At 38.5% G+C, this 14898-nt stretch overlaps 6 protein-coding genes across 6 annotated transcripts; 5 read left to right on the top strand and 1 right to left on the bottom strand.

Moving 5' to 3' along the window:
• The first annotated feature begins 2691 nt into the window (after positions 1-2691).
• Positions 2692-3303, top strand: LOC119991436 (auxin-responsive protein SAUR68-like). The gene is made up of 3 exons (XM_038837790.1): positions 2692-2888; positions 3074-3079; positions 3204-3303. Exons 1-3 carry the CDS (start codon positions 2692-2694, stop codon positions 3301-3303), a joined length of 303 nt encoding a protein of 100 aa, XP_038693718.1.
• Positions 3304-3345: 42 nt separating this feature from the next.
• On the top strand, positions 3346-3824 carry LOC119990513 (auxin-responsive protein SAUR67-like). Its single transcript, XM_038836466.1, has one exon. It carries the CDS (start codon positions 3346-3348, stop codon positions 3787-3789), a length of 444 nt encoding a protein of 147 aa, XP_038692394.1. The 3' UTR covers positions 3790-3824.
• A 1243-nt stretch (positions 3825-5067) lies between these two features.
• Positions 5068-5578, top strand: LOC119990457 (auxin-responsive protein SAUR64-like). The gene has a single exon (XM_038836380.1). It carries the CDS (start codon positions 5079-5081, stop codon positions 5511-5513), a length of 435 nt encoding a protein of 144 aa, XP_038692308.1. The 5' UTR covers positions 5068-5078; the 3' UTR covers positions 5514-5578.
• Positions 5579-7425: 1847 nt separating this feature from the next.
• On the top strand, positions 7426-7903 carry LOC119990500 (auxin-responsive protein SAUR67-like). Its single transcript, XM_038836448.1, has one exon. The coding sequence runs from the start codon at positions 7426-7428 to the stop codon at positions 7867-7869; it is 444 nt and encodes a 147-aa protein (XP_038692376.1). The 3' UTR covers positions 7870-7903.
• Positions 7904-9089: 1186 nt separating this feature from the next.
• On the top strand, positions 9090-10265 carry LOC119991011 (auxin-responsive protein SAUR68-like). Its single transcript, XM_038837180.1, has one exon. The coding sequence runs from the start codon at positions 9572-9574 to the stop codon at positions 10004-10006; it is 435 nt and encodes a 144-aa protein (XP_038693108.1). The 5' UTR covers positions 9090-9571; the 3' UTR covers positions 10007-10265.
• A 21-nt stretch (positions 10266-10286) lies between these two features.
• On the bottom strand, positions 10287-14016 carry LOC119991012 (mechanosensitive ion channel protein 6-like). Its single transcript, XM_038837181.1, has 5 exons — positions 12073-14016; positions 11695-11818; positions 11235-11528; positions 10932-11134; positions 10287-10849 (listed from the first exon to the last, which is right to left on the bottom strand). Exons 1-5 carry the CDS (start codon positions 13839-13841, stop codon positions 10567-10569), a joined length of 2673 nt encoding a protein of 890 aa, XP_038693109.1. The 5' UTR covers positions 13842-14016; the 3' UTR covers positions 10287-10566.
• Positions 14017-14898: the final 882 nt, after the last annotated feature.

The raw sequence follows: 14898 nt of genomic DNA on the forward strand, positions 1-14898 counted from the left end.
TCCAGCATGTATAAATTGCTGTCTAATATTTTGAGTTCATTATTCTATTTTGCTTTGGGAGGGTGGAGTGAATTTTAATTTTGTGTTTCTTACGTCAACGTGTGTTGTATTGCCGACAAAACCTCATGTGGGCCTCAATATAGTCAAAGATGTGACATCATCAATTATTGAATTTGGAGTTTTTTACCCAAATGACACCCTGACACATAATATGTCTCAATACCGAGTGAAAATATTTGTCAAAATAGCACTACACGCCACTGTCAGTGGCGTGTTCTTCATATGTTTTGAATGATCACGCCATCTCTGATGGCGTGAATAATGTATAAAAACCAGTCACGCCAACATAGTTGGCGTGACTGGTTGCTTTGTAAAGGTCACGCCACCCTTTTTTTTAAAAAAAAAAAATAGCTTTGTAAAGGTCACGCCAACCGCCAACAATAGTGTTCTGAAGGGTGGGAGATTTTTGCCTATTACAGCACTGGTTCAGCTGACATTTTACAGGTGCAACAAATATTTTGTTAAGAGGAGGATTGAAGCAAAAGAATTTAGATTATGAGGGATAGATTTGCCACCGCAAGTTTTTGGACGTATTAGTTGTGAGACTGCGAAGTCTAAGCGGGAACATGTACGTCGTGACATTCTAGACGAGGTTGGTGAGGGACATCGATTTTCATATTTTATTTATGTAAGTTATATTATATTGTAATGTAATAAACATCAATGCAGGCTGCTTTGGCATTAGAGGGAGCAAAAAAAACTGTTTCTGCATTGCGTGATGCTCTTAATGACTCTACTGCTGCCATTGCAAATAATTGGTTGGGAAATTGTCGTGACATTCTAGACGAGGTTGGTGAGGGACATCGATTTGAAGAAGTTATAGGCTCTGATGTTCAAGCTATGCCCCAGCATGGTGGTAGATATCCTCTTGGTCAATCACACAGACGTGGTCACATTTCCCGGGCAACTGACTTTACCATGCATCCATCCCAGTTGACGCAAGATGATGTTGGTCCATCCACTACTCCTACTGAATGGAGTAGGCACAGGAATATATGATTTCTCTAGTTTGCTTGAACCATATAACTATTTATGTGTTTATTTTTCATATGTCTTTATGATGTATAGTTCGTATTTGATGAAATATTTTGCTGGATATGGATTTCTGGATATGTATCTGTATTTTTGGCATGTTGGTTTTTTTTCGTTTTTTTTCCCTGTGTTTGTTGATCACGCCAACATGGTTGGCGTGACCGAAGAAAAATGGATGATCACGCCAACAATGTTAGAGTGATCCAAAATATGTATTGGTCACTCCATTGCCAATGGAGTGACCAGTACATATTAGATCACGCCATCTCTTATGGCGTGATCGTCCAAAAATATACAAAGAACACGCCACTGACAGTGGGGTGTAGTGCTATTTTGGTAAATATTTTCACTCGGGTGTTATATTGAGACATATTATGTATCAGAGTGTCATTTGGGTAAAAAACTCATTGAATTTGATTTGTTCAATCATGACATGTTTTAGTTGGCTTATTGTTTGGCAAAATTAAACTTTTCATCCCTCAATTATACCTCAGGTTTCAGTTTCATCCCTAAATTTTTTTCCCTATTTCATCCCTCAGCTATGAATAAGTATCCCGTCTGTCCCCAAAGTGAGAAAGACGATAAAAAAAAATTCCATCATGGCACCTAGGTAGCAAATCGAAAAAATCTGATGTGACAAACTATGCACATAGGTTGATGCTTGCAAAGAAGAAGAAGATGCAGAGATGCCTCTAAATGCGGCTCGCGCAAATGGGGATTTAGGGATTTAGGGTTCTTTATTTGTTTTGAGCTTTGACACACGTGTATTTCCTTGCCTAGGTGGCATCTGACACAAGATGCCAACATGTACAAATAATGCTAGCTCGTATGCCAAATCAAATTTTTGGGTTGCCAGAATAATTTTGGGGACAGACGGGGTACTAATTCATAGTTGAGGGACGAAATAGGAAAAAAAATAGTTTAGGGATGAAACTAAAACCTAAGGTATAATTGAGAGACGAAAAGTTTAATTTTGCCCTTATTGTTTCCATATTAAGCTTTAATTAGGTGGATTGTTGTGCCTGCCTGTCTAATAAGTTAGTAAAAGGGTTCAAACCCAAATCAGCGGCTTTGTAAGAATACAAGCCAGATAAACCAATAAACAGTATCATTGTTTTCTGATTTTCTGTCTTCTTATGAATCTACTCAAGCATTAGAATCACCTTGACAGACCATGTTTATTTGGAAAAATTCTGCTGGTTAGTCTTGGTTAGACAATCACGACGAGCAATGCCTATGTAGCCAAAACAAACTCCATGAATTGTTTCTATAGTTGTCATGGACTGACTGCAGCAAAAATCCAAAACTGCATTATAGAGTTTATTCTGGTATTTGTACTACAAAGATGAAGTTTTTCATAATCTTCCAACAGTCAATAACTACCAAACTTTTCTTCAAAGAATTTTTTGAACACCAATAAGTTAGTTATCACATTGGATTTAGATCCATTTTTAGCTTGTCTGTGCCACTAATCAAATGCTTATCATTGGAAATCACTACCAAGGAAAGCTACAAAACCAAGGATTAATGTCCTGGTACTTGTTTATATAAATAAAAGACTTCTCCAACTTCCTCTACCAACTGAGGGAAACCATCAGAATGGCCAAGATGTGGCAGAACTTAGCTTTGATTGGCAAGAAAAGGATTTCCACAACAAGAACCAATGCAGTTTCTGCTGCTAATAGAGGCCATTTTGTGATCTACCCAAATGACCAGAGGCGTTTTGCGATGCCATTGCTACTAAAGATGTCCGAAGATGAGGATGGAATATCTGGTGATGGGCCTAGTGTTTCCATGTAATGCAGTCCTCATGGAGTACATAGTGTTAATCGTTGCTCGTTATCCAATTCATTTCCTGAGCAGTAATTTCCTAAGCAGTAATTTGTCATGTTGGGTCTGGTGAGCCTCTCTACTTTGACATAATATGAAGTATATATATTCTTTTAAGCTTATCATATTATCATACTTTCTTGTGTTTCAGACACTGGTAAGCCTATTTTGTTGTCTAACCACCTGACAAAGAAACGAGAATTCCTGATGCTTGTCTTTTCTTCAACATTGATGACTTACAAGTTGCATCACACGGTTTTGCTACCCATGAATACCTACAGTACTGGGGTAACTTCATTGAAGGCATTGTCTCTTGCAAATATAATCAACTCACGTCCATTGTTTCTACACAACACAACAATAGCATATACTACTCTTTAAGGTTTAAGATCATTTCCCTGTTGTGATCTCCCCACAGTAAGAATGATTAGTACACGGAAGCTCATCAGATTGGCAAGGAGATGGCAGAAGTTTGTGGCAATCAAACGGAAAAGAGTTACTTTTCCAACAACTGATGGAGGTTTAGATGGGGAGAGTTACAACACATCAGCAACAAGAAAAGGACACTTTGTTGTGTATACTACTGATCAAAGGAGGTTTGTGCTCCCACTGAAGTTTCTCAACCATAAAGTTGTTCGAGAGCTATTTGAACTCGCGGAAGAGGAGTTTGGATTACCAAGTGATGGACACCTTACATTGCCTTGTAATGCCAACTTCATGGAATATGTTATTCCTTTGATCCAAAGTCACATAACTAAGGATGTACAGAAAGCATTGCTCATGTCGATTTCTAGCAATCGATGCTCATTGGCTTCGTATCTTCATCAAGAAGAAAAGTGCCAAGAACCAATGGTCTGCAGCTTCTGAAGCAAGTTGTAGGTTGATTTTGTAGACTAAACGAGTGTAAATACAAACCGATAACTAATGAGAAGTTCTGATTTTCTTCAAATTTTCAGTTTTACTAAATTTTAGCAAATCCCATTTATTGAACCAACCGTTCTAGGTGAATGCAGGAAATGCTGCTTTCTGGTATAAATCTAATCATTCAAAGGTAATCTAAAAACAAGTGCACATGGATTTGGGGCCCTTTTGACTAGTTAGAACCTTAAAAACAAGTGCACATGACTTGCAAGTTTCTCAATTTATTGCCTAAGCCTTGACAGCTGTGTATTTATTAAGACTTCTACAGCCCCACATTCTAACCGATGTGGAACACAATGGGTAGCTGGAAGAGCATTGATTTTACCTCATATTAGTGTTGGCTTTCAGGTTAGGACTGCTAATAAACTAGCTTATTTTTCACAGCAAATAAGCTCCACCAAACGGAGCCAAATTTATTACATTTCAAGGATCAAAATATATTTGAATGTATGTCACGCTTGCGGAGTTAACATTCATGATCACTTCCAAGAGACTCATTGTGCTGGCAAAGAAGTAGACAGAATGCATTGCTTATGCCTCTCACTGAAGTTTTTGGCTCCTTCAACAGAAAACCTCATCATCGGCAATTTGTGCTTTATGGTTGATGAGTTTATTCAATTTTGTTTGTAAACAACCAAGGCACATCCATGAATAGTGTTGAATGGTAAGTTGTGAACCATTAGGGGATCCGGGGTTCTGCAATTCCCCTGAATTTGGAATTCGCATCCAACGAATTGGAATTTGCATCCAACGAATTGGAAGGTGTGGCACACCATATCATGCACCGTTAGATGCGAATTGAAGATTCCATCCAATTGCAGAGTTCCTCAATCCACCATCCCCCATTAGGTGCATGAAACTTATCATGATACCTGATAGCAATACATGTTTGGTTCGTTATCTTATCATTTTTCCTGTGGCTCACAAAGTGTAGACCTTATTTTGCTGTCAACCCACCCAACAAAAAATAGTTCCGATGTCTCTCTTCTGTTCCACCTTGATGTGCTAATAAACATGCCCACCTCCTAAGCAGTCCTTTACACCATCACATGGTTTTGCTTCCCATTATTGATTGAGCTACATTCAAGAGGTTGTCGGTTACTTTTTGAATAAATAGAGCACTCTACCTCCTCTGCCTTCCACACAACAACTGAATAACACATATCAGCATTCGGAACTAGCTTCAAAACATTTAAGGTCATTTCCTCTCTTGCGATCTCACCACCACAGTAAGAATGATTAGTACCAAGAAGCTCATCAGATTGGCAAGGAAATGGCAGAAGTTTGTGGTAATCAGGCGCAAAAGAGTTACTTTTCCAGCAGCCAAAGGAGGTTTAGATGTGGAGAGTTGCAGCACATCATCAAGTAAGGGACACTTTGTTGTGTACACTAATGATCAAAGGAGGTTTGTGTTCCCACTGAAGTTTCTCAACCACGACATTGTTCGAGAGTTATTCGAGCTAGCAGAAGAAGAATTTGGATTACCAAGCAATGGACCGCTTACATTACCTTGTGATGCATGCTTCATGGAATATGTTATTGCCTTGATCCAACATCACATATCTAAAGATGTACAGAAGGCACTGGTCATGTCCATTTCTAGCAAATGCTCGTCGTCCTTGTATCTACAGCAAGAAATAGTAAATCAGCAAGAGATATACTGCTTCTGAAGCTAATATTATTTCAGTTTTGTAAACTTGCCAGACATATAAATTTGAAATTCCAATGATTTTCATCTTTGGTTGTTTTTTTACCCTTTCTGGTGCAAAAACCTCTAAGCCACAAAAATCATGTAGGATATTGCTAGTTCAACAAAATAATAGCTAAACCCCTATGTCTCAAATCAACATTTCTAAGTATATACAAGAAATGCTAAATTATTGTGTATATATAGATTATGTTATTGGCATGGGATAAGGTTTATACTACTGCTATAACCACACTTCATGTACAAGTTCATCTGGAAAGATTCTAATACAAAAGAAAGAAGAGATTTCTTGCTAACCTTTTTATTCCTTATGGACCAACTGATTATGCCTCACCTTAATGTAACCACAGTCGAACTGATGATTGATTTCAAGGTTTCTATAATCCAACCTCTTGGTTCAGATCCAAATCTGCAGCATTGTAAGAATACAAGCCAGATAAACCAATAAACAGTATAATGTATTCTGATTTTCTGTCTTCATATGAATGTACTTGAATCACCTTGACAGTCGACAGACCATGTTTCTTTGGAAAATTTCTGCTGGTTAGTCTTGGATAGAAAATCACGACGAGCTATGCATAAGTAGCCAAAGGCCCAAAACAACCTCCATTAATTGTTTCTACAGTTGTCATGGACTGACTGAAGCAAAAATCCAAAACTGCATTATAGAGTTTATTCTGGTATTTGTACTACAAAGATGAAGTTTTTCATAATCTTCCAACAGTCAATAACTACCAACTTTTCTTCGAAGAATTTTTTGAACACTAATAAATTAGTTATCACATTGGATTTAGATCCATTTTTAGCTTGTCTGTGCCACTAATCAAATGCTTGTCATTGGAAATCACTACCAAGGAAGGCTACAAAACCAAGGAATGTCCTAGTCCTCGTTTATATAAATAAAAGACTTCTCCAACTTTTTCTACCAACTGAGCGAAACCATTAGAAGGATTCTAAGCTGAAGAGAAAGACAGCATGAGGAGTGGCAAGACCATCATCAGAATGGCCAAGATGTGGCAGAAGTTAGCTTTGATTGGCAAGAAAAGGATTTCCACAACAAGAACCAATACTGTTTCTGCTGCTAGTTGAGGCCATTCTGTGATCTACCCAAATGACCAGAGGCGTTTTGTGATGCCATTGACCAGAAGCGTTTTGCGATGCCATTGCTATTAAAGATGTCCGAAGATGAGGATGGAATATCTGGTGATGAGCCTATAGTGTTGCCATGTTATGCAGTCCTCATGGAGTACATAGTCTTAATTGTCCAACGAGGTGTAGCTAAGGATTTTGAGAAAACTTTTATCAGCATTACTAGGAATCGCTGCTCATTATCCAATTCATTTCCCGAATATGCAAACCAGATGCCCGTACTTGTTCATGGCTACTATGCGAATCAAATTTAAACGAAAATGTTTCAGTATTGTAGATTAGTAATTGATATGTGGCAGATCATCTTAGCAAAGTTTCCTGATAATTTCCTCAGCAGTTTTTTGACATGTTGGGTCTGGTGAGCCTCTCTACTTTTTGACATAATATGAAGTGTGTATTCTTTTTAGCTTATCATTTTATCATTCTTTTTTGTGGTTCAGACAGTGGTAAGCTTATTTTGTTGTCTAACCACCTGACAAAGAAAAGAGAGTTGCTGATGCTCGTTTTTTTTTCAACATTGATGACTTACAAGTTGCATCCACCATCACATGGTTTTGCTACCCATGAATACCTGCAGTACTGGGGTAACTTCATTGAAGGCACTGTCTCTGGCTTACTGCATATATAATTCACTCACATCCATTGTTTGTACACAACACAACAATAGAATATACTACTCTTTAAGGTTTAAGATCATTTCCCCTGTTGTGATCTCCACAGTAAGAATGATTAGTACACAGAAGCTCATCAGATTGGCAAGGAGATGGCAGAAATTTGTGGCGATCAAACGGAAAAGAGTTACTTTTCTAACAACCGATGGAGGTTTAGATGTGGAGAGTTACAACACATCAGCAACAAGAAAAGGACACTTTGTTGTGTATACTACAGATCAAAGGAGGTTTATGCTCCCACTGAAGTTTCTCAACCATGAAGTTGTTCGAGAGCTATTTGAACTCGCGGAAGAGGAGTTTGGATTACCAAGTGATGGACACCTTACATTGCCTTGTGATGCCAACTTCATGGAATATGTTATTCTTTTGATCCAAAATCACATAACTAAGGATATACAGAAAGCATTGCTCATGTCCATTTCTAACAATCGATGCTCATTGGCTTCGTATCTTCATCAAGAAGAAAAGTGCCAAGAACCAATGGTCTGCATCTTCTGAAGCAAATTATAGGTTGATTTTGTAGACTAAACGAGTGTAAATACAAACCGATAACTAATGAGAAGTTCTGATTTTCTTCAAATTTTCTGTTTTACTAAATTTTAGCAAATCCCACTTATTGAACCAACCATTCTAGGTGAATGCAGGAAATGCAGCTTTCTGGTATAAATCTAATCATTCAAGGGTAATCTAAAAACAAGTGCACATGGATTTGGGGTCCTTTTGGTTAGTTAGAACCTTAAAAACAAGTGCACATGACCTGCAAGTTTTTCAATGTATTGCTTAAGCCTTGGCAGTTGTGTATTTAACTATTTATTAAGACCTCTACAGCCCCACATTCCAACTGATATGGAACACAATGGGCAGCTGGAAGAGCATTGATTTTACCACATATTAGTGTTGGCTTTCAGGTTAGGTCCTAGTTCCTTTCCTGTCACATATGTAGTGTTGTCCAAGAGTCACAGCTCAAAAATTTGTAGTTACTTCCAAGAATCTATAATTCTTGGTTTCAACCTTCAAAATACTTTCTTGTAACATGTAGTATCCTCCAAGAGTCACAACTCTCAAAAGAATTGGTAATCACTTTCTAGCATTCTGATTGTTATTCTTTTTTTGACCATTAATTTTAGTTTTCAGGTTAGATATGTAACTGTATTCACAGTTCTTATCTTCTAAGTACTTCCTTGTCCTATGTGTGGATTATAGAGTCCTCCAAGAATCAAGGCCTAAAGGAAAATTCCTGCTGAATTTGACAGCATAGGAACTTAAATAGATTTTTTCAGAGCTTATAGGTTAGTGTTAACTATAAGTTTCACCAAACACGACTACTTATAAATTAGTTTATTTTTCACAACAAATAAGCTCTACTAAACGGAGCTCTTATTGGATTTCAAGGATCAAAATATATTTGAGTGGGTGTCACTCTTGCAGAGTTAATATTCATGATCACTTCCAAGAGACTCATTGTGCTGGCAAAGAAGTAGACAAAATGCATTGCTTATGCCTCTCACTGAATTTTTTGGCCCTTCAACAGAGAACCCAGCACTGGCAATTTGTGCTTTATGGTTGATGAGTTTATTCAATTTTGTTTGTAAACAATCAAGGCACGTCCATGAATAGTGTTTAATGGTAAGTTGTGAACCATTAAGGGATCCAGGGTTCTGCAATTACCCCGAATTTGGAATTCGCATCCAATGGATTGGGAGGTGTGACACATCACTATGCTGATTTGTTCTACACCATATCAAGCGCCGTTAGATGCGAATTGAAGAGTCCATCCAATTGCAGAGTTCCTCAATCCACCATCCACCATTAAGTGCATGAAACTTATCAAGATACCTGATAGCAATACATGTTTGGGTCATTATCTTATCATTTTTCTTGTGGCTCACAAAGTGTAGACCCTATTTTGCCGTCAAACCACCCAACAAATGAAGAGTTCTGATGTCTCTCTTCTGTTCCACCTTGATGTGCTAATAAACATGCCCACCTCCTAAACAGTCCTTCACACCATCACATGGTTTTGCTTCCCATTATTGGTTGAGCTACATTCAAGAGGTTGTCTCTTACTTTTTGAATAAATAGAGCACTACACCTCCTCTGCCTTCCACACAACAACTGAATAACACATATCAGCATTCGGAACTAGCTTCAAAACATTTAAGGTCATTTCCTCTCTTGTGATCTCACCACCACAGTAAGAATGATTAGTACCAAGAAGCTCATCAGATTGGCAAGGAAATGGCAGAAGTTTGTGGTAATCAGGCGCAAAAGAGTTACTTTTCCAACAGCCAAAGGAGGTTTAGATGTGGAGAGTTGCAGCACATCATCAAGTAAGGGACACTTTGTTGTGTACACTAATGATCAAAGGAGGTTTCTGCTGCCACTGAAGTTTCTCAACCACGACGTTGTTCGCGAGTTATTTGAACTAGCAGAGGAAGAGTTTGGATTACCAAGCGATGGGCCGCTTACATTACCTTGTGATGCAAGCTTCATGGAATATGTTATTGCCTTGATCCAACATCACATATCTAAAGATGTACAGAAGGCACTGATCATGTCCATTTCCAACAAATGCTCGTCGACCTTGTATCTACAGCAAGAAATAGTAAACCAGCAAGAGATATACAGCTTCTGAAGCTAATATTATTTTAGTTTTGTAAACTTGTCTGATTATAGTCACATAGAAATGAGAAATTCCAATGATTTTCTTCATCTTTGGTTATTTTCTGGTGCAAAAACCTGTAAGCCACAAAAATCATGTAGGATATTGCAAGTTCAAAAAAATAATCACCAAACCCACATTGGTCAAATCAACAATTTCTAAGTATATACAAGAAATGTTAAATTATTGTGTATATATATAGATTATGTTCTTGGCATGTGATATTGGTTTATACTGCTACTATAACCACACGTCATGTGCAAGTTCATCTGAAAATATTCTAATGCAACATAATCCGCCACAAGCGGCCACTTAATTCTTCACTAATCCTCAAAACTTGTAATAAGTTATTAAACACTCTAGGTAAAACCCAATTCAACCAAAATTGTTGAGACAAAAAAGAAAATAAAAGAAAAGCAAAAAGTCCCTAATTGACTAACACAATCTCTCATTCTGGTTTTTTTTTTTATAAATCTTTGTTGAGGTTGGGAGGATTTCATAGGTATCAAAATTCAATAACCTGATACTGGTCTCTACAGTCCGGTTAGGGGAGTGGCTGGGCTAGAAGTGGTTGCAGGAGTCATTGATCGGATGTTGATGTCAAGAGGAAACAAGCGATACTGAATATCAAGTTCTCTGAATACTTTCACCATCTCTTCTACCAATAAAGCTCTTCTTGCCCACCTCTCCCCCATGGTCTGGTGGTTCATTCGGTGCGATGGCCATACTGCAAACCTCAGCCTTGTGAAGTCCTCAACATCCTTCAGTACAACTGTGGGAGAAGGATACCAATGCTCCTTCTTGTTCTCAATGTAACTGCATTAGCATTTGTTCAAAATGATTATCAGTTAAATCGGATTCTTAAAAATGGGGATTTAGTGAATGCCTACTCTCATACCTTACTATCCTCTGCTTCATTACAGCAATCTTTTCCGCTGGAGTTGATATGTGTACACAAAACTCTACTGCATCACCCATGTCAGGACTACGATAAAAGTTGCTGATAAGCTTCGTCGAAAGAGTACTATTCGGGTATATGATCTTCAGATTGTCATATCTCAGGAAAACAGTTGTCAGAATGTTCATCTCTTCCACAACCATCTGAAAACCAATATCGTAAGCAGATTAGCTTCAAATATGCCACAATGGAATCACAAGTTCATATGAAGTTAATTCCTATTTTTTTATTTTTGTTTCTTACCTGTACTCCATCAACTTCACACCTATCACCCACATCAAAAGGGTGCATAACAAATACGAAGATAATTGCTTCAAATATTGTCTTGCAGGTATTTCCGAAGATGAAGGCCACGAGGACGAGCTGTGAACTTACAAAAAGGAGAAACTCTCTGGTGGCAATTCCAAGTATGACCAACCAGATGACAATGATGATGATCCCTACTATTATGTTAACCATACGATGCAGCTTATTCACAGCTGTTTTTGTATCATTCAGCGTCAGCGCCAGCGCTCTCCTTTCTCTAAAAGCATTCACCTACAATGATTTGGATTGGATTATCTCATCAGAAACGATCATAGAGCTTTTACGTTTTATAGACACTGCTGCTCATGCACATTGCAATAGCAAAGACAGAGAAAAAGAAACAGCAAACTGGTTGAAACAAAAGGAAAATTTTTTTATCTCAGGATCCAAACCATACCACCCAGTTCTTTAGTGATGATTTACTAATTCTTTTGCTTTCAAGTGCACCTTCAAAGAGACTCATGGACTTCCGAGCCTCATCTTCGCCTAGAAATCGCATCAAATCCACCAAGTAGATATACCTGCCATATCATTAACACACTTGATAAACTGCACATTTGTTAGAAAGACAACAATATGAAGGCCAATGAGCGAAAAGACGTGATCTTTAAGTATATACATGTAATGTAGCCCCAACAATTGACAGTACCAAAAAAAAGGCTTCATGAATAATCCTTCCGCTCCAAAAGCACAGTCGTTGATTAAGAATATCAAAATCTTCTTGTAGGATAAAGAAGTGATTGAATGAGCTAAGTAAAGAACAGAATTTACTCACTTTGAACCACGTTGAGCCACATTATTAAAAATCTTCCTTGCAGCAATTTTAGCCTCATATTCACTCCTGATTTGCACTGCGGATTCATCATCGCCTTGACTTGCATCTAATATCTGCTCACCCAATGTTGTCAATGCACCATGTCTTACCATTCTAATCAACCTCTTCATATTCCAAGCTGATACATTCTTAGTATTGAGCTTATCTAAATGATCAATTGTGATCCCTTCATCCTCCTTCTTCGAAAGTTGCTGAGAAAATCTATCACTTTTTAATTTAAAACTTTTTCCAATGACCTTTCCGCTCTTTGTGGATGCAAAGGCATAGGACTTGAGTTCAGGAGGTATTATTGCTCCAGCATTCTGCAACTTACGAATCTCGGCTGAAGTCCTCTCTGCCTCTTCTTTCCACCCAATTTCAATCAATGGAGGACCCAAAAGCGTTTCAATCACGAATTGATTGAACAAGGATTCCTGAATCCTATCGAAATATGTACTAACATGGAAAGAAGAAGCAAGTACCTTTACCATTAAAGTTTTAAGCAGCCATAGTAGCGTACCAATCAAGAAACAAACCAGAACTCGTGTGACATATTTAAGGGTCTTAGTCTTCTTCTCCCTCTCTACTTTCTTATCAAACAAGAAATGCCATGCGATTAACACAAGAGCTAACCACAAACAATTTTGCACAGCCTTTCTCAATCCATAAACGAAATACAAAACCCTCTTTCGTAAAAGGAAGTTCCTTTCAATACAAAAGACTATGATCCGAATCCCCCAACCTGAAACCAATCTCCCGCAAATCAAAACCAACACCATGACCTCCCATTTCCACAATTTCAAACCCCATACACTCTTCTCCTTTAAAGGTTGAATCAATAGGTTGCAAATTAAAGCTCCAATAATCGAAACCAGACTCACCCATTGCATTATAGTCAATGCATTTAGATTCTGTTTTCTGTATTCTTCAGGTAAGTCTTCGCCGGACCATGGGTCATCCTCCTCCTCCTCCGTTGCTTTACCTGTCATTCCGGACCTTAACGGCCCTGATTTACCAATTAATCTTCCTGACCTCCTCTCCACCTCCTCCGGTGGTGGGTCTTCGAACCGAGACTTGGTTTTCAATCTTGACAACAATCCACTCCCTCTCTGTATCATTGAAGGGTGTTTCTCAAAGGATGTGCACCTCACAACCTCGTCCTTGTTTTGCTTGCCTTTGTAAACAGAGGAATTGGAAACAGAGGAAACAGAGGAAGGGTCGAAAGAGACCCTAAGCTCCTTTGGAGGAGTATTACCAGAAAGAAACTCTGCCGCCGGCTGTGGTACACATCGGTCGTCTCTAATCTCCTCCATCTCCAAGTCCATGTCAAGCGTAACCTCACCTCCGGCATTCCTCTGTTTGTTCAAGAACTCACCAATCAGCTTCGTCGGTGGGTCCTGACCGTTCATCTGTTGATTTTCTTCTCCTTCTCCCCAGTAATTAAGGCTGGATTCCCGCCACATTTTTCCGGTGGTAACTAAAGAATCGTTGCTTTCACGGCTTCCGCTGCTGGTGATGCTGCCGCGGTCGCCTCCATCTACTTTGACAATTACCTCCCTCCGGGTACTCATTGGCTCTAAATCTAATTGTTGTTGCTCGGCGTTGTGGTGCAAGAGAATTGGGAGTTCTTCGTGGCTACTGGACTCGCTGGTGGCCCCTCCGGCGGAGATTCTTCTAGAATGCTTGTAGGAGCCAAGGGTATTGAATGATTTCTTTAAAGAGAATTCCATCTCGAGCACTCATTGATTTCTTTTTTTTTTTATAGAAAGATACAAATTTTGTTGAATTTGTGTTTTGAGTTTTGGTTCCGTGTTAAAGGGAGAGTTTGTCGTTGAAGCCATGGACTGCAATTTTGATTGCAGAGAGAGTCACAGGTGGCAGAGAAGACGAAAGATAGGAGGGAGATTTGCAAAATTGATTTTGTTTTGATTTTTCACGTAAGTGCCATTGGCATTGATTTAGAAAGCAATTAAAGCAGTCGTTTTAAGTGCATGTTCAACGTATGACTCAAAATAGGTAAAAACCATTTTTTGGTCATGCTTTTTCACTTTAATAGCTTCCAACCGATAACTTAAAAGCTTATTTATTTTCAGTTTTGCTAACTCAAATCTCGGTTTTCCACCACTTGTTTGATATATGGTTCTTCTATTTGACTTCAATGGTAATTAAAAAGGATAAGTATCAAGGAAACCCCTAAACTATCTAAAAATGTCACTTAAGTAAGCTCTTAATCTTTTTTTTTTTGTCAAACTAGCCCCTCATCTTCCAGCATTGGTTCAAAGAAGCCCTCTGACCACTTTCCGTCATAACTGAGGTGATTTGGCGGTTAACTAATGATGTGTAATTTTGAATTTTTTTTTAATGAATTCCACATGACATACACATGGTAATGGCCTATTAAATAATGACACTTATCAATTAACTTTGTCTTCTCCATTCAATAATACTATCAACGCCACGGTGCCATGGGCACCATCTTCCTCGTCCACGACCAGGTCTCCGACCCTGCCGCCAGCAATCCATTCGCACTGTCTTCCTCGTCCACGATAGACACGACATAGGGAACAAGTACAACATCTCAACTCTCGCAATATAGCAACCTGAAAAGTACACACACAACAAATTCAAACAGTTAATTAGATCGGTGTCGTAAAACTTAATAGACACAAACGGAATCGAAGAGGGGAATTTTAATTATCATTGAAGTCAAATAGAAGAACCATATATCAAACAAGTGGTGGACAACCAAGACTTGGCACCCAAAAATCCATAGAAATTGATGAGACT

This window comes from Tripterygium wilfordii, chromosome 22 (assembly GCF_013401445.1).
Source record: "Tripterygium wilfordii isolate XIE 37 chromosome 22, ASM1340144v1, whole genome shotgun sequence".
NCBI classification, from domain to species: Eukaryota; Viridiplantae; Streptophyta; class Magnoliopsida; order Celastrales; family Celastraceae; genus Tripterygium; species Tripterygium wilfordii.